The sequence below is a fragment of the Manacus candei genome, unplaced genomic scaffold (assembly GCF_025592945.1).
Source record: "Manacus candei isolate 608988 ecotype Guabito, Panama unplaced genomic scaffold, ASM2559294v1 h1tg000057l, whole genome shotgun sequence".
Taxonomy (NCBI): Eukaryota; Metazoa; Chordata; class Aves; order Passeriformes; family Pipridae; genus Manacus; species Manacus candei.
Window position 1 is genome coordinate 11,119,955 of NW_026138105.1, and position 19,321 is coordinate 11,139,275.

At 40.8% G+C, this 19,321-nt stretch overlaps 1 protein-coding gene across 3 annotated transcripts; it reads right to left on the minus strand.

Moving 5' to 3' along the window:
• Positions 1-1,893: 1,893 nt before the first annotated feature.
• On the minus strand, positions 1,894-17,427 carry YTHDF1 (YTH N6-methyladenosine RNA binding protein F1). 3 transcript variants are annotated; one of them, XM_051803133.1, is made up of 5 exons: positions 17,039-17,427; positions 16,630-16,654; positions 15,070-15,149; positions 9,466-10,989; positions 1,894-3,407 (listed from the first exon to the last, which is right to left on the minus strand). In XM_051803133.1, exons 1-5 carry the CDS (start codon positions 17,063-17,065, stop codon positions 3,381-3,383), a joined length of 1,683 nt encoding a protein of 560 aa, XP_051659093.1. In that variant the 5' UTR covers positions 17,066-17,427; the 3' UTR covers positions 1,894-3,380. The 3 variants fall into 3 exon arrangements, with proteins under 3 accessions (XP_051659093.1, XP_051659092.1, XP_051659091.1); XM_051803132.1 differs by having other exon boundaries at positions 3,354-3,407; positions 9,390-10,989; positions 17,039-17,426; XM_051803131.1 differs by having other exon boundaries at positions 3,354-10,989; positions 17,039-17,426.
• Positions 17,428-19,321: the final 1,894 nt, after the last annotated feature.

Below are 19,321 nucleotides of genomic sequence, written 5' to 3' on the forward strand. Positions count from 1 at the left end.
AGAGCTGTGCCTTCTCAAATGAGCTGTGGACAAGGCAGGGATCACAGAAGCAGCCACAGCTACACTCGCACTATTCTTGGGCAGGATCATAAATTCCAATTAAAAACCTGCACTTTCCCAAAAATAGTGAACAGCTTTCTCCTGAAAAGAGCAGATGCTGAGCACTGTTGTCAGAAAAAGCCAGAGCTTTTTCCAAGGGAAACAGATTGTTCAACATAAAGAATTCAAAGCAGCTGAGAGCCCAGGAAAAGGAGCATTAGATCAAAACACACTTCTCCCCATTAGACATTGTTTGTGCTTCATTTTTGCATTTATCTGCTATTTTAGCTAAGCTTCCCTTGCCCCTCAGTTACTTTTCTCAACAGGTGCACAAGAAAAGGGCAGTAACACCACAACAATTGTTTTTCTTTTGATAGTTTTGTGCTATCTCTGCCTACAAGTTTTTTAATGGCCACATTTACTGGAATTTCCATCTTCCCTGGCCAAATAAAACCCCTCATTATTAAAGAGGAAAAGCAAAGACACATTGTCACAACTTGCCCATGCTCTCTAGTGCACTGTGGTCAGTCTAATGCCAATAAATAAATACTGCTCTCTTTCTCACTGAGATCTCACTAACATCTTTCAGTAAATTAATACCTTTCAGTTCTCCAAAGAAAAATCAAGTATTTTGAGGAGAAACACTCATATCTTTCAGTATCTGCATTTTTACAGTACTGTAAAAGGGTGAAAGTGAAAAAGTAGAATTTTAAATTTTACATCCCCCATTTCCATGTCCCAAGAATGAGTGAGGTAAAAAAAACCAGGAAGTCTGGCCTTATGATGTGTTATGGCAGAGAAGTAATCTTGAATATGAGCTCATTTTTGTCTGCCTGTTTCTGTCCCAGTATCTCAGTGTAGGTTTAACTTGATCATTTTCTCTACAAGCTTAAGTCACTTAAAACCATCATTCACAGCAACACACATAATCTCCATAAAGGTCAGTTATTTAGTACTGTTACTTTTGGTGGGACTACCTGCAATCGGATGTCTTTTCCCCCAGTGGTGTTAAGTTCACAGCCTCAGAGCAGTGCAATGTGCTGCTATCACCAATCAGCAACTGAACCAGAGAAATAATTTCATTTAACTCTGTAATCAGCATTTGGTGCCACCAGCTCCATTTGGCTTAAAAGTGGAAGGCAGCAATGCTACTGTCACACCCAAACTCTAAAAACATCAAGCAAAAGCAAGTCACTTAAGGAGTGAATTTAAGCACAATTCCAAAACCATGCAGGCATGTTCCTTTAGAACTCTTACTTGGACTAAATAAAGAATAAGTAAGACCTGTGACATGAAGTTATTCCAAGAGACATTGGAAGAATGCTTCTTCCCCCTCACAGTGTAATTTGAACACTGCAAACCAAAAAAAAAAAGCGAGTCATCTCTTGAAATTGCAATGGCAGGGGACTGAAAATCAGAAGGACCAGCAGCCAGTTCAGTTATCTGAGCACCCAACGTGGTCGTAACGAAGGGGATTATTTTACCCACTGTTAAATCTTCTCCCACTTAAATCAGATAGTGCTGCACAACACTGCAGCATCAGGAAGAAATCCCTGTATGCTGAAGCTGTTATGAATGTTTTCTGTTACCCACAAAGCCTGACAGCTGAAACTTCTTGTTTCCTTTAATACAGTCAAACTAGTTTCAGCTAAATGCTCCCAGTTTGTTGCCTTTTCTTCTTTTTTTTTTCTTTTTTTTGGTGTGTGTTTTTTTAATATTTACCTGAAGTCTATGAGTGTATCACTGAGTTATTCAATCAAACCACTTCTCAGGTTAGACTTAATTCACCAGTCAGCATAAAGGGGGATTGTAACAGAGGAAGAAGGCAGGGAAAAAATGAAAATGACATCAAGCTTGCTAAATATGTATTGTTTATTAAGGCTTGTATTCTCCTAGAGGAAAAAGTTAATCTGATGCTGTCCATTACCCCTTACAGGCAGTAACAGTCCAGAGACAGAGTTATACGTTCTAAATACAAGTCTAAATGATACAGATTAAACTTTATTTAAATTGGAGGTCCTTTTGGAGTAAATAGTATTCAGAAGATACTTGCTTTCTAATATAGTAAAAGATCCTCTACAATAAACACGTGCAGATTCAGTGTGCTAGAGCAGCGGACATGAGCACCATTTCCATGCTTAATTGGAACTCCAGTTGGTGACAGGTTCTCCGACGGTCCCCTCACTCCACAAAAACATGACAGCAAATTCAGTTTCTTAAAACAGGTTTTTTTACTCATCCAACAGAAAAAAAAAATATTAGACATACACACCGTCAATTTTAAACATCTGAGGCATAATCCATCATATTATCCGTACTATTAGTTCCTACGTTAAAGCTCAGCATTATTGGTATAAAAACTTTAAATGGCATTAGGATTTGGGGGGCTGGGAGGGAGTAATGAAGGGAAGGATTAAAAATGATCTGCAAGTTAACTAATAACACCTGAAAGCTGAAACAGGTTTAACACATTGTTTAAAACCCCTGCAATGTCGATAGCATCACATTATTATTTAATTAAGCTACAAAAACCGTAAAGCAGAATTATGGCTGAGAGAAAGCATCTCGCTCACCCTCGGCAGGATATGGAATAACAGATGCACACTGAAGCACTGGTTAACAGAATGTGAAAGGGAAATATTTTCCAGAGAAACAGTTTCACTGACAATTTGATTTTCTACTAGACAGAAAAAACCAACATGGCGCATCAGCAGTTTTAAAAGTGTAATTGTACAGATAAATAAAGAGGCAGAGCAGCTGCACAAAGTGATCAGAAATTAAGGTTTGGGTTTTTTTCCATTTCGAAATTCTGAAGTGCAGTATCTTAAGAGGTTTTTCAAATGACAAAAAACAAAAAAAAAATCAATGCATGGTTTCTTACTTCCGCCATGAAGAAAAGGGTTTGGGAGGAGGATAAAGGAAGATTTGTCATGTATTTTCCATAATCTCTATATCTGGCTAGGAACATAATTCGTGCCAAAATAAAGTCTTTGGGAAGCACTGACACTTTAGTATGCTCATGTATAGGTCCACATTAGGTTAATATAACTGTTTATCAACTTAAAAAAATAAAAACAGACACACCTTTATTAATGATTTCTACAGAATTTTACATAGAAAAAAAAGATACAAATTAATGCAGATCCACTTGGGCAAAAATAAACTACAATGTACTTAAAGATGTGACAACTTAATTTCCCCTGCACGAGAAGATATATTGGAGCTGAAAGCTTTAGTTTGTCCTGATGCCAGGATACAGCACCAGTTATACTTAATTTTGTTTCTCATAGTCGAATTTAATATCAGTTCTAGTATATATATCAAACTGTATATGTTTATTCTTATTGTTTGTTTCGATTCTGACGTTCCTGCAAAGAGAAAAAAGTTAAGATTTTAGTCAAATGAACAAGCAAAAAGTTTTTAGTAGTTTTAACAGCACTAATGTGATCCCAGATAATTACACACTTAAACCAATGCTGCTACATTTTATAAATATATTGTTTATACCCAAAAAGCCCAAGGACTTGATAACTTAATGTTTAACTGCAGCCTCAAGTGGAACATCTGAATGAATACCTGCACAGCCACTTCAAACCAACAGCAGATGAAGGTCACTGAGAGAAAGGTATGAAATATCAACACTCCTAAAGAGAAACAGGATCTGCAATATTCTACTTTCTGGATTATTTTAGCTACTGCAGTAGTAGCACAACCAATACACGAGCAGAAAGCAGATGGCAGATTAGTGAACTCCACAGAACCTGTATAATTTTGAAGCACTCAAATGACTTTGGAGTTTAGTCAGACTCAGTAAAAGCAGCAATTTGAGCTGTCTAGAAATTCTGTTCCTAATTCTTCCTGTCTGCTCAACTGTTCTGGGAGGCACTGGGAAATACTTGACAAGTCGGGGGAAAAAAATATATCAGGTAGAAGACAAGTTATGTGCTTTTGCATGGTCTGATAAAACCCACCACGGCTGGACTGAACCACCCAAGTGTGTCTCAAACCATTCCAGTACAGCAGCTGGGGGGATCTCTGAGCCTCTCTCAAAAGTTTCTGCTAATCACAAATCCTGAAAACAGATAAAGACCATCTAAGGGATGCAGCACCTGCAGGTGAATCTTGGCTAAGGGAGCCTGTGCTCTGCCAGCAGCAAACAGGGAGGCCTTTGGAGCAGTGTCTGCACAGGGATTACACAGACACACTGAGAATGCCTGAACAAAACCAGGGGGGACTTGTTCACTGTTTCAGGAGCCCCACAAGCTGCAGAAAATGCCACAGACAGCAGGACAAAACCATGCTGCTGTATTCTTTAGTCCTGTGCATTCTCCAGCTAAGGCACCAGCTAAGGCAGACTGAATAGAAAGGGCCCAGCCTTCCCATTTCCCACTCCATCCCAACACTGTCTAGAACAGACTGTACAGTGCAGAACTGGCATGGAAAGACACAGCTCTGCAAATGCATCAATATGGCACCAAATCCTATTTCAAGCAAGAAAATTGTGAACTAGCCCAAGCAGCAACAACAGTCAACTCCTAAACTAACGCCTTCACATTCTACTTGTTTTGTGGAATCCTTCTGTATAAAATTCCTCTGAGAATTGTTTCTGTTGCGATATAAAGCTTATTTGCAAATATACCAAACATTATAAATCTAACAGACTGCATTTGCTGCTTCAGCTGGTCACAGCATAAAAATCAGAAGAGATTTTAAAAAACGGAATATATTGATTTCTGCCTCCAGGCAGAATATTAATATTTCAATATTCATAATAAAATTAAATCAACAAGGTCCAGTATGAATTCTTAATCTATGATTTAAGGTAGAGGTAAGAAATAGCAAAACTGTTTTACCAAATCAACAAAACAGACTGTGTAAAGTGGTAGAATTAATTTTAAAAATCTATATTCCTCCTGTCTTTTAACTGTTGACTATGGTGAACTGTCAATGAAAGACATTTCTTAGTGGCAAAGCATCAGAACGTATTACATGTTGAATGTTCTTAATAAAAGGAGCTTATGTCTGCCTGACATTTCAAACAAAAGGTAGTTAGAAAGAATCTAGAACTGAATCATATCAGCTCGTTTTCAGGCTTCAAAAAAAAAAAGTAATTGTTCCATCCTACCTCCATTTCTAAGGTGGCACATCCCCTTTAACTCTACTGCCCTGCCATGCTCAGCTGCCCATTCTTGCCCATTGCCACTTTAAGTAACTTTTTAGTTTCCTGTGCAGTCACCCGCTGACCATCGTAATTCAACTTGCTTTAAAAATTGAAGGTTTACATTCTCATGGACTAGTCCCACATAAACAGAGACAGGCTGGCACCTGAGACTTCTACCTGGTACCTGGAAAGTATGCTCATGGCATTCAGAATCTCAGCTCAGGCTTTATAATTCAGTAAAAAGCGCTATTTACTGAGCAAGTTCTCAAGCAGTTCCTCCTACCTTGCTGCTTGCTTTCTCTCTTGGGGGCTAATCTGAGTCTTCCTCTTTACCAGTGTCTGAAACCACATAAACTGATGCAACAATTCTTCGTGCTTCTGAGCATGGTTGCTTTTTAGAAGCTCTAACTCTCAAATTCTCTTCCTTACTGCTATTTAGCACTACTGCAAGCAAGAACAAACAGTTTTGTAAGCAACTAACAAAGCTTTGCTCGTTTTGGTTCTGAAGATCCGGAGCCTTCACAGTTTCTCTTCTCCAGTGGAATTCTCCAGTACCTCACAGGAGAGCTCCTGTTGCATTTCTCCTTCGTGACACTAATGTATATGGTCTTCAGACACAGGGAAAATGGGTTTTCACATAACTTGCAGAAGTTTCCATCTTGGAGACACTCGTCCCTGTCAAACTTCTGTTCTCTTCACCTCAGTCTAAAATATCTTCACCCTTCCTACTAAACTTAGTCAAAGTCAACAGGATCAAAGTATTCATCTTCAGACACAAAAATATAAATGTTTTCTTTATATCAGGAACATGGTATTAGTCTTATAATATAAATGTTTTTTAGCTAGAGCTTTGGAGGAAGGACAATATTCCATCCTTAAAAGTCCTATTTCAATGAGTGTGTTCACAGAGAGCTCACTGAGAGGAATCACAGTGTGCTAGAAGAAAAGGAGTATTTCCAAGTGCCAACATGGACCAGTAAACACTTTTCAGTATTTAATCACCTAAAGGAGAACTGGTCATCTTGGAGCTTTCTGAGGCCATGCAGCTCAAGCTCCAAGGAGCAGACCTTGGAATAGCTGGGTGCCTTGACCCAGAGCAGAGGTGACAGCACAGCAGCCCAGTACAGGAACTGTGACCATGTGCTTAGGCACAGATCTGTGAGGACCAGCTGCTGACAGCTGATCTGTCACCTGCCCTACCATGAGATGCAAATAAAATTACCAAAATCTACAACAAGTTTATTGCCTTTAAAAGCTTTTTAACTTCGGAAGATAAACTTAACTTTGTTAAGACTGTGCAAGCATGTTTTTAGGGACTGTTAATAATTAACACCACATTATACTGTATTTTCTTTTCAAGAAGCTCTCATATGTCACAACTTTTTTATATTTTCAGAGCATGAGTTTAACCATGGAAGTTGCCCTCTGTGGACAATGTAAGAGCCCTGGAACTGACTGAAAAAGGCTGGGAGGGTCAGGAGAGATTTCAGGTCACTCACTGTTTTGCTATTTCATTCCAGACCCCAATATCCTTCCATTACTCCTTTCCCAGGTTCTGGGTCAAAAGACTGGGCTTAAATATTTTATTACTATGGCAAATCAAAAGCTGGACTTACATCCCAGCATGACCAAATCCTCCCTCAATTCCAGATACTGCAGTGCTGGTACCAGTGATGGATCTTTGGCACTTCACTGAATTCCATCCAGCACTGCACCTGCCAAACCCTCACCTGCTCACTGGGCACTGACACAGAGGTTCCTGCAGCAGTTCAGCTCACACACACTGGGGCTGGCTCTGCACATCAGTTATGGAAATGCTGGTTGGCAACAAACTGGAACCATCTACAGAACTGAAATGCCAGCACACTGCACTGATTATGTTGTTGTTCCCTATGAAATATCTGTGTTTAAACGACATTGTGGCATTCAAGTGCTCCCTGTGCAGATTTTTAATATCTCTGGCCTTTCGGAATCACGACAGTGGTGAAACAGAGGCACAAAATTTCAACAAGTAATTAATTTTGCAGTTTAAACAGAGTATATTGAATAAAATCAGTAATTTGAGAATCCATTAAGATGGCACATATACAACCATCTGAAATGTCAATTAGGTCATAAGATACCTTAACTGGTAATGAGAGTCTTCAAAAATTATTGTGAGAGGAACATTAACTTTGTTTAACAGTAAGGCTTTAACTTCAATAGCACAAACTTCTTCATGATAAAAACTTTAAGTGTGTGTGTACATCCTGCAAAAAAACTCTTCTAATAAACAGCTGGACTTCTAAAATTCATTTAGTCAAGGAAGGGGAAAAATACTGACTTTCCAGGAAATAGTTTTAGAGAGTGCAACCTGACAAGCAGCGTCTTAGTTTTCATTCCCTCCCTGCTGATCTGCTTTCCCTTTCTAGCACTGTTACCTTCCTCACTTTGGTGTCCCATTTTCTAAGCTATTTGGAGGTATCTAAGAAATATTAAATTAAGACTTCATATTTTATTTTGTGACTGTGTCATACAAGCTAGAGCCTCGGTTTTAAATGAGGAAGAAAAATGCGTTATTTTGAAAAAATGATCCTGTTGTATAGCAAGCAGTGATGTGGTAAGAATACGTTTCAGCACTTGAACTGAAAGTGGGAATTAGCTGTGTTTATTAAACGAACCCAAAATGGGATCAGCCCTCTGAGCTACTACAAAGCCAAGGAATTTCAGTGTTCAGCATGCCACCACCAGGATCCTCCTCGGGCCAGCAAGTTATCTGTGCAAGAGCAGAACTCTAACTTTCCCCATACTCTCACTCCTTACACATACACACTGTTCTCCCCTCCAGATTTGGCAGCAAATCCCAGGGAGACTCAGCATTATTAAAAACCCAAACCAATCCCACCCCTCTACACCATAAACACTGGACAGAGGAACCCAGCCCACCTTAGTCAACACTCTCTCCTATGTAAGAGAACCTCTCCAAGACACAGGTTGCATTAAATATTGAATTGCTGATTGTCTACTGAAGGAATGAAGTGTTCAAGTAAAGGCTTTTACGTTTTACCTTGTGAAACCCCATGGGGAGTACACAAGAAAAACTTCCAGTTTTAAGCTGTCCTTCCCTGCTGTGCTGAGGTCAGCTATGCACATCTATCACAGTCAGGAAAAGTTCAGCTAAAAAGTTTTTAAGATGCTGAACTCTTTTTCCTCTCATACTTCAAGGGTACATTATATGAAGACAGTTTAAAGCAATTTTAAATGGCAATAAAAACTTTAAAAAGGCAATCTTAAAATTTAAGCTGCAGGAACATGCATTAAGTCTTTGCTTTAAAAACATCCTGAAGCAAGTGCAAACTGCACTAAACTAAACCTGTCAAACAAATGCTGTATCTGGAATGCTACACAAAAAAGGTCTGAGAAACACTATCAACATCAAGCAAATTTAAGTTTTACTTAGGTAGTAACTACACACCCCAACACCTATTATTTTGTCAGGCCATTACTTCCAGAATGCCTAATTAGAGAAAGGCATTCTTGAAGCTGAGGTCATGGGATGGAGAGGGACAGAGGTCTCCCGTGGTAGACTCAGAGCCATGAAAGTGTATGGAAATTTTTACTACACTCTCCCACTTACTGCCCAAACTTCTCTTACTAAGGCTCCACTCAAACCTTCAAGAATTAGTAGACAGATTAAACCTGGGAACTGAAAACCTTTATTTATCCAAATAATACATGTGACTTCAGCAGCAGAAATGCAATCTTTCTAGCACTATTCCAGCAATTTTATGCAACTCTTTCTTTTCCAGAGAGATCAACTGAACAAACAAAATCAGGTTTCTTGTTTTTAAAGGTGATGTACAAATTCCAAATACCAGTACAGGTATCAATTCTGATATCCCAGTTCCAGTCAAACAGTGTTAAAACACCCCGTAGTTAAGGCAAAAAACTTAAGTGCAATCACTGGCAGAATCCAATTCTGAAACAGAAACTATTTTCTAGTTTATTAACCATTTTAAGATAAAAAAATAAATCAAACTCCAATAAACTGGACATCAAGTCCTTTACCTGCATTACTGCTTAGGTTTCTGCTTCGAAACTCATCAGCTACGAAACTTTTCACAGACAGATTTGCATCAGTTTTTTTTGTGTTGTTAAACACACATGAAACCATCGAGACATATTAAAAACATTTCAAATTCCTACTTACATTTTTCCACCATAGCAGCCTTCACATTTCATTTTCCCCATATCTGTGTATAAAATAAATTTTTTAATAAGTTTACCTTCCGCACCACCTCCTCCTCTTCCTGGCGCTTTTCATAATGAGAAAAGTCATCAAAGATGGAGGTCGTGTGCTTGTAAGTAGCAATAATTTTAAGCACTTGTTTTGCTTTTTCTAAGGGCACCTCCTGTGTATCACGGGAGTTTGTAACGGGTTTGTTGTCATTGTTCTCCAGCCTGATGTGTCGGAGTTGGTTGTTGGGCACATCCTTCACAAAGATCCACTTGACATCAAATTTCCCCTTCCACTTGTCCTGAGACCAGACACCCGCGCTGGTGCCATAGTCCACAGGTGATTTCATCTCTGCAACTCCACAGAAGTGTCCACTGCCATTGACACTGAACAGCAAGTAGACTGGACCCTTGCTGTTCATGGACCGAAAAGCGCTGTCCAGGCGTTTGTTGCCGTGTTCTGTACTACACCAAATAGAATACTTAATGGAACGATGAATATCATCCTCAGAATAGCTCTTTATTATGAACACGCGTCCATTTTTAAGGTTCCATTCGAAATCTTTAGGGTTATAGCTGTGAGCAGCTTTCAGTTTTTCCAGGACAGGATGGGACTCTCCGCTGGGGACAGGGTTGGGCTGGGTGCTGCCAGCTGAGCTGCTGTCGGTACCAGTTCCTCCACTTTGGCCAAAAGCTGCGTTTCTGTTGCGAGGAGCCACCCAGCGATTTTGGGGTGGCTGCTGAGGGGCCTGATACTGCGGCTGAGTCAATGGAGGAGGCTGAGTTGGAACAGGCTGAACAATTGGTTGCTGTGGCTGTGGAACAGACTGAGGAGAAGGTATCTGTTGGGGGGCAGGAACTTTTGCCACAGGACCCTTATTGTCCCAAGTACCTATGTCCATATTATGCTTTATAGGGGGAGGAGGCAACGCTCCTCCGATTACAGGTCCAGTTTTTGTTTTCATTTTAGGCTGTGGTTTCGCAGGCTTACTGGCAATAGCAGCCCAAGAGGTTGGTTTAGATACTGGCAAGTTTACATTAGATCCATTACCAGAGAGGGCACCTGTCATCCCGGCACTGTTAACAACAGAACCTACTGTTTTCACCGCAGAAGTTGTAACATCTCCACCAATCTTAAGTCCAACCATTCCCTGTTCAATACTGTTCATCCCAGGAGCTTTATTTAAAGTATCATTATGAAATCCTGTTTGTCCATCCACAATGGTGCCACCCAGTGAACTGGGTGGGTAGCTGTAACTGCTCCCATATGCTGAACTTTGAGTCTGCTGTCCTTGGGACCCGCTTGTTCCCCAAGCTGAGAAGGCAGGATTTTCAGGGAAAAAGTTAAACCGGTGTTGATAGATATTATTTCCCAGACCCCCAGGCTGTCCAAAAACAGCATCGTGCATAAAATGATGATCTCCATTACTGAGCTGTCCATAGGTGGTGAGATAAGGGATAGGAGGATCTCCTCCTGTAGACCATGGTGCTTCACTGAGAGAATAGGGGAACCCAATAGATGGTGGATAATAACTGGACAGATAAGGATCAGTCATTGATGGATAGCTACTGTTCTGTTAAAGAAAAAAAAAGTCACCAGATAAATAAACCCTTCATTTATAGGTAGCCACAACACTGTTCATCACCAAACAGAAAAGAAAAATAAGAGACAAGGTAACGTAATTCCTAATTGCAGATTTTAGTTGACACTCCAAGAAAGATTCAGGGCTAAAATGGAATATCTCGGCATTTATAATATACCCCAGAACTACTGGCTCACAGATTTTGAAACCATGTAATCTTAGTTACAATACTTAAGGTTATTTAGTAGTTAATATCCCAAAGGATTCCAGGCAACTTAACTAGCTATATTTTGTAGCTCACAGAACTAAGGATATTTAGCATTTCTACAATGCTACACCAGAGGAGCTTTAGACTACACTAGCTTAATATGACAACACATATTATTACAATCCTCATTATGGAGTTGTTTTGAGGGGCCAACAGTCTCCAGCAAGCAAAACACATCTCAAGTGGTAAAACATGTAAAGGCTACTTGTGACACACAGGAGCACAGCCAGACCACACACAGGCCAAGTTTGCAACAGGCAGACCTAAGAACCCCCAACTGAGATTAAGGCCACTGATGCACCACAGACAAACACATGCAAAGATGGCACATGACACATGCCACCCAAACTGCTGGGAGAAAGACCCTCTCTAGCCTTTTGTGTAAGTCTCTTCATCTCTCAGTAAAGTTACAACTATGCAGGAGTGTTTCTGACTGTCCTTCCGAACAGGCCGTCTCTCCCACTCCATGAAATCAGAGACTGAATGCTTAAAACCAGGAGACCTCCTTGGAAATTTCCTCCCTTTCAATTGTTTTTAAACCAAGCTGAGAAAGCCTTCCTTCCAACTAACTCTTCTGCTGACACCTGATTTTTGAAACGTTCCCTATGATTCTCATATTCAAAAGAACAAAGCCAGAATATTCTAAAGTAGGTTTTATTCCTCTTCAAATAAACTTGCAGCATATGTACTGGAGACCTTCCAAACTGACACTCTAACTGTAATTACCAGTGAGGGGGAGGGAAGGTCAACATCTCCTGTTAATGAGTCAAACAGTAGCTCGCCTTTCCTTACTCATAAAGACTATTTTAAGAAGGGAAACTCTTCTTTCAAACTGAGAGATTTCAAACTTGGAAAAAAAAAAAAAAAGTATCTGCAAAATTAGTGAAGCTGCATCAGAACTTCAGTCATTTTTCCAAAAATCTGATTATTTCTCAGCTTTTTTAAAAAATGAAGTAAAGAACTCTCCTTGCTGAGGATAAGCTTAATACCCAACTGATACAGAATCAGTTTTACTCTTCATTTTTCAACTACTCCTTTCCATGACATCCCAAAGTCAGAGTAATTCAGTATCCTTACATTCCATACACAGATGGATACCATAATATGCCTCCAAGACTTCCCTGTGGTACTGCAAACACTTCTGAGATCTAAACAGCCTAAATTCAATGTTATTGATTTTAAAAAATGATCTCTGCCACTGCTCATGCTGCCTTTATTTACATGCAAATCCTATCATTAACAAGAGTTACAGAAATCACCTGCCTATGAGATGGTCCTCTAAAATACATTGAATTTTCTGAGACTCACAAGCTAAAATAATCGATATTTAGCATATCAAAACATTTTTCTGAAAGACTTTACTTTGACAATGATGTGTGTTATATTTTAAAGTGTTATTATGAGAAAAAATGAAAAACAAATGCAGGTGAAAGGGAGGAGACATCAGCAGTTCTCTGAGATACTTATGTTCATATATTCTACAGATTTAGAATTCAGGACCAAAAAAAATAAGCCTAGAGAAAAGCAGGTGTTTTGTCCTAAAAATATTTATGCTAAAGGATTCTAGACAATTCTTGTGGCTGTCACCTCCTGTCACACAGCCTGTGAAGTCTCCACAAGGATTCTAACAAGATTAAAGGAAAGTTTCAGCAGGCATCCTTACCAAACATTCAATCTATTTGGACTGGCTTTATGCCAGAGTGTGTAAAAGAAACCCTGTCAAAAGTCCTTCCCTGCAACAACAGAACATTTATTTCAACAAACTTATCCTTGACCTTTCTGCACCCTTCCCTACTTTTTTTATCAAAAACACCACCAAACAAAAACAACAAATCAACCCAAGCATTCTGTTAATTAGGAAGGGAATCTCCTTTCCCCCACAGGATGCTACTTGCTAGTGATTCCCAGTTCCATATGACTAATCTCTTGGTTCTGAATGATTTTAGGTGGAAGATGCTTGTATATCAATAGTCTATTTGACTCAGCTCCCTTTGCTCTTGAAAGTGCTTTTAGTGTGCTTTACATCCCTGCATTAACTGCTGTTACCTGGAGCCCAGAACTTTTATGGTGAGAAGGCACTACTCAGACACGATTTCCAACAGAAAGGTGGAAGACAATTATATTTTATGTGCTTTTATAGCATGCTCATACTCATTTTAAAGACTAATTTGTGTTTTGAAATGACCAAATTAATACAATATTACCAACTTACAGGAGATCTCTGATGTCAAAAAGATTGTTGTGTCAGCTGGGGCTATAATTTCTTAAGTATTTTTTAAAATATCCAACTGTTTTCAAATCTTTTATTGAGTTGTTTGTGTTTCCCAGTAATTTTTAAGGGCTGAATAAATCTGACTGGGTAACCAGATAATAAAGCTTTGTTCAGCAACATGGTTGTCTTCTGTACAAAATCTCACAGTCCTAATTAATGCCACTGTCACTTTTCACTTAAAATTGTAAGAGGACCTACACAATTGTTTCTTGTAGCATGCCAACTTCCCACTGCAGCAGAAATAAATCGCTCAATGGAGCTACACTGTCACAAAGAAAACTTTTATTATAATTATGGAAATTCTAACAGCCGTAGCAATTTTTCTATTTAAACCTAATAATTGGGCTTGTTGACAGCAAAGACAAGTTTTCTACAATTAAACTGTAACAGATGGCTCTACCTTTCTTCTGTGTTAAACATTCAGTATATTTCACATTAGAAAACACAGCTTGGTTGAAATTACAAACAAATGTGATGAAGAGGAATTTCAAAAAATTAGAGGAAGGTGAAAACTTAAATTTATTTTAAAATTAATGCTGCATTAAAAAAATAAAATTTTACTTCCTTTTTCCCCCCACAAATTTTCTGCTTTTATACCTTCTACAGCACGTTAATTCCAGAAGAGGGAATGCTTCCCATTAAATTAATTTAACTTTGTGTAAGCCTGGTGAACGTGTCTATGCTGCAAGAGAGCTCAGTGATGTCATCATTATTAACAGTGGCATCTATCAGTTTCAGGATGAATTATGAATTTCCTTTCTAAAATGTAACACTTAGCCTTTCCATCAAGAAATAATCAGGTAGTTCTGGGAAGTGTCTCTCTCTGAAATGGCAATTCATACTTAATGAAAACTTTTTGCTGCTTCAGTTTCTTTACAGTTTGTTCACCTTGATGATTTGAATGTTAAGTCAAAAATTACCTCAATCACAAGATATTTTCAATTATAATCATATTTAAGTCATGGATGTTAATTTAATGTACATTATAATGAGAGTTTGCATTACAGTACCTTACTCTGAAGTAACATATCTTTAATTCTTAAGATATTCCAGAGGACACAAATGAATAACATTTGCTGAAGTGTAAAAAGTGGGACAACTCTAAAGACTAGCTAGAGAGCATCAAAACCAAACTTCAACTACATTAATTTCTAGGATAATATAAATAATTGAAATCAGGAGAGCCCAAAAGCAGAACTTTAAGACTCCCACATGCAACTTGTCTATCAAAGAACTGTAAGATCCAAGTCTGTCCCAGTCCAGCCTTATCAATAACCTGCAATGTGAGGAGCAATCAGCTCCAACTACTTGGAGCATCAACTTCATTTTCACTTGTGGCCATCTGGATATGCAGAGTAATATTAGCTCTGGAAGCACAAATGCTGGTTGTATCAGCAAGTAACACAATATGCTGTCATTTCTTTTTCCATTTCTATTTAAGGAATTTGCTCCCTCCACACAATCCTATGAATTGAGTGCCAACAGCATGCCTAAGGAAAAAAAAAAAAAACTAAGTTAAAAATACACTAACCTGATTTGACTGCCCGGAAAGGTAAGGTTCAAAATCGTTGTCATGAACTGTGTCCTTCTGATGTAACGAACCATTTTGTACTACAAGAAAAGGGTTACAACAGATTATAACACCATGAGCAGCATTTCAGGAATGACTTCCACCCTATGCTGCTTTCTGAAAAGCCATATATTTCTTCTTCAAAGCGTGAAGATTCATAAAAAGACCAGGGGATGACAATTTTTCCCATAAAACTCTTTACAGTACTGCTTATAAAACTAAGTTTGAGTAAATTAAAAAAAAAAATTCTATAGTTGAGAGTGAGTAGAAAACTCATGTGAATTAACTCTGAACAAATAGTAATTATTAAGAAGAATTTTGTGAAAAATATTGGGAAACAACATCTATTGTTCTGGTCCATAATTAGAACACTCACACTCACAGTTCTCCCAGCGTGTTATTCACTGTTTAAGATGGTTAAAATAAGATGATGTGAAGTTACATTTAATTATGAAATGATGACTGGTAAGTGCTTTGATATCCTGATATTTTCAGGAAAACTTAACTTTCAACGTTCTCATCTGTAAAACAGAGATATCTGCCATAATCAACGTCCTACTTCAGCATAAATGAATGTCTGAAGAAAAGCATTCAAAACCCATTACTGAAAGATATACAAACCCCAAACTGCTATTAGGTCCCTCCAAATTACTTCCTGTGTTTGCTTTAAATTTAAGAAAACAAGGTCAAATACATTGTATGATAGTTGCTGTATCTACCTATCTCATAGAACAGCTGAACTAAATACAACACTACACCAAATAGGACTTTTGGAAAAAAAGTTCAGGAATTTATCAAAATACTTCTGCAAAGTTCTTAAACAAGAATAGAGGTAAAAGAGTGTTCACAAACACAGCAAACAGTGTCAAACTTTCTGCAACTGGAAGTAGATGAACTTTTAAGGCAGTTTAAGATCTACTGAAATGCATTAATGAGTTGAATATTACTAGTTTCTAAGCCTGAACAGTTACACACTTATTAGCAATCACAGGAACAATCAAGGTATTTCCTCAGATGGCTTGTTATTAAATTTAACTTCAAATAAGCACAGGAGTTATGAGAAAGCCTGTTATCTCACCTGAGGTTAAAACTACCTTTTATTTAAAATTCCTTAAATTATTAAGTTTGTAGGCTTATGTCAATACCTCAGCCAACAGCAGAGCAGCAACACAACTGCATTCACAGAGCAGGAAGAGAGTGTGCAAAAGTATGTAAAAATATATATTGTACAGAGACATCCTTGTGACTTTATGTAGGAACCTGCTTTATTTTCAGGAAATGAGGAGCATTATTTAGTATCAACACACAGTCCCTCCCCCTGCAAACTCAGCAGCATTAAGTGGGATGCAAGCAAGCTTGGATGAATGGCAGTTTACCTTATTTTGGAAACAAAGCAGATATTCCCTCATTCCCAAATGTTTTCCATACAGATTAAGAGAGGTACATTTCTGCTCCCCAACAGGTACCTGTGTAATCGATCTATTACAGTAACAATTTAAGCGATCTCGGCACGATCCTCACCTTTATTATCCTGTCCCTTCGGTCTCTGGGAAGCCACGGCACATGATTAAGGGGGAGGGGGGAGGGAAGGGAAATTAAAAAAAAAAAAGTTAATTTTAGAGATATTGTCATATTGTCACTGCAAAACACGAGCACAGCGCCCGAGGACGGAGAAGAGGCTCATAAAAATTGCCAACAACATCTCGGGGTTTGCTGGAGCCGGGGCTGGAGCAGCGTGTTCCACGTATCACCCAGCACCGGCCTCCCTGAGAAATGGCCCCGGCTCTGGGGAGGCGGCGGGACCGCGCCGTGCCCTCGGGGGAAGCTGAGAACCACCGAGCTCCAGAGCAGCCCGCAGGGGGAAGAAAAGCCTCCCGGGGCCTCCCAGCCGCCGCAGGCCCGGGAACCCCCCGGCCTGCCGCTCACTCACCTGAGGGTCAACGCTTGTGGCAGACATAATTCATGTACAGGGCCGCCGTGGTTCAGCAGAGAGAGCGCCGGGGAGGGGGGCGAGGCAGGGCCGCGGGGCTGCGGGGCCTGGCGGGGCCGAGGGGCGGCGGCGGCGCCTCCTCTCCCCTCAGGCGGCGGCCGGGCGGGGAAGGGGCCGGGGCCGAGGGGGAGGGAAAGGGGCCGCCTGGCGCCTGCTCGGGGCGGCTCCTCGGGGGTCGCGGCGGTGCGGGGCGGCGGTGCCGCGGCTCGGCGGTGCTGGGCGGTGCCGCCCCGTGTCTCACATGCCCGCGGGCCGGGCCTGGGGCCGCTCCGAGCGGGGGCAGCGGCGGCCGCCGACTCCAATGGCGGCGGGCGCCGGGCTGCGGTGACGTCAGCGCCGAGCGCGCGCGGGGCGCGCCGGGAGCGCACGGACGGCGATGGCGGGGGAAGGCGCGCGCGGGGCGGTGGCGGCTCTGCGCGTGCGCGGGGCGGAGGGAGCCGAGGGGGACGGGGGGAATGAGGGAGGTGAGGGGATGAGTGGAGCGAGGGGGATAAGTGCGCTGAGGGGATGATGGGAGTGGGGACTGGGGGATGAGGGGACTGAGGAGATGAGATGAGGGGGCTGAGGGCGATGAGGGGGCTGAGGGCGATGAGGGGGCTAAGAGGACTGAGGGGGATGAGGGGAGTGACTGCTGAGGGAGATAAGGGGACTGAGAGGATGAGGGGACTGAGGGCGATGAGGGGGATGAGGAGAATGAGGGGAGTGGGGACTGAGAGGATGAGGGGACTGAGGGCGATGTGTCAGCGCTGACCCCACTTCTCGCCCCTGGTCTCTTCAGCCTGGAGAAGGGGAGGCTGAGGGGAGACCTCATCACTGTCTGCAGCTTCCCCTCGTGATAAGAACTATCAGATTAATTTTTTTTTTTTCCTTCCAGGGGTTTTGCAGAACCCGGGTGGAGTCATGGCCCCCTTAGCCGGGCTTGTGTTGATTTCAGCAGGGCAACTTCCAGAAGTTAAGAAGACTTGTAACATCTCCGTGCTTAGTTTTGGGGGTCAAAGTGGCAAATTCTAGTCCTCGCGATCATCCTTTCCTTTAGACACAGTTAAAACCAGAGTCTTCTCCATGTACACATGGCTGGAAATTGGTAGTTTGAGTTTGTGCTTATTATCGTAATAAAATATTTGCAATGAGTGGTCCACTTTTGTCCTTTTTCTGATCAGACATCCAGACATAAGGAAGGAGGAGAGGTACTTTCATCCTCAGTACCTGAAGATACTTTGGGTTCTCTGTTTGCCTTAGGCTGCAAGTAATAGTTGATATTTTTCTAGAATCCCAGAATGGTTTGGGTTGGAAGACACTTCAGAGATCATCTGTTCCAATCCCTGCCATGGGCAGGGACACCTTCCACCAGAGCAGGTTGCTCCAAGCCCCATCCAACCTGGCCTGTTGCCATTCCATTAGTTATGGACCAAGTCAGTAAGTCTGTGCTCTGGAGAGCTCCTGAGTGAGCTGGAAAGGCCTTCCAATGAGCAGAGCTTCCAAAGCAAACGTGAGGGAAAAACAGTGAGCAGCATGGCTGGAGAGGGGAACATCTGTCCAGAAGGAAAAGGGAAAGGCTGGATGTTTGGGTGATGGGCACTGCTCCAGAGTCCATGTGATTGGGTATGTTCACCAGTCTTGATATAGAAACGATGTGACTGTGAATCATCCTCACCATGAGTGCATGTGGGCAGAATGTTGGAACTGTGTTTGCTCCAGCATCCCAAGGTACAGGGGACTCTGCTAGGAGGCTCTACCTGTTAGTTTGAACTCAAAGGCAGCATGTCAGGCACATACATACATGTGTACACCTGAGTTGTTGTGGGAGTATTTTTTTTTAATTTTGCATTAGGAAAATGGGAATTGTTTGTTCTTCCTGGTAACGTTAAGAATGATCTTGTCTATCCATTGAAAAGCACGTGATCTTTTAGGAATAAAACCAGTAAGACAAGAAGACTCAGTTGATGGATATAGACAAGGCAATATTCATATTTATATATATATATAAAATAATTCAGAATACTCTTGGAGTGTAACACTGTAACCCGGGAGGTACCACAGGGTTTGGCTTGGTTTTGGCTTTGTTGAGAGAAGTATGGTGGTATGTTCCTCTAGTGTAAGAAAAAGTAACACACATCTTTTTCTTCCTGTGCCAACACTCTCTGAAATCTAAGAAGAGTTCATGTGTAAATTACAGAATACTTTTGTTAGTGTTTTGGATTTTTTTGTTTATTTGTTTAATTT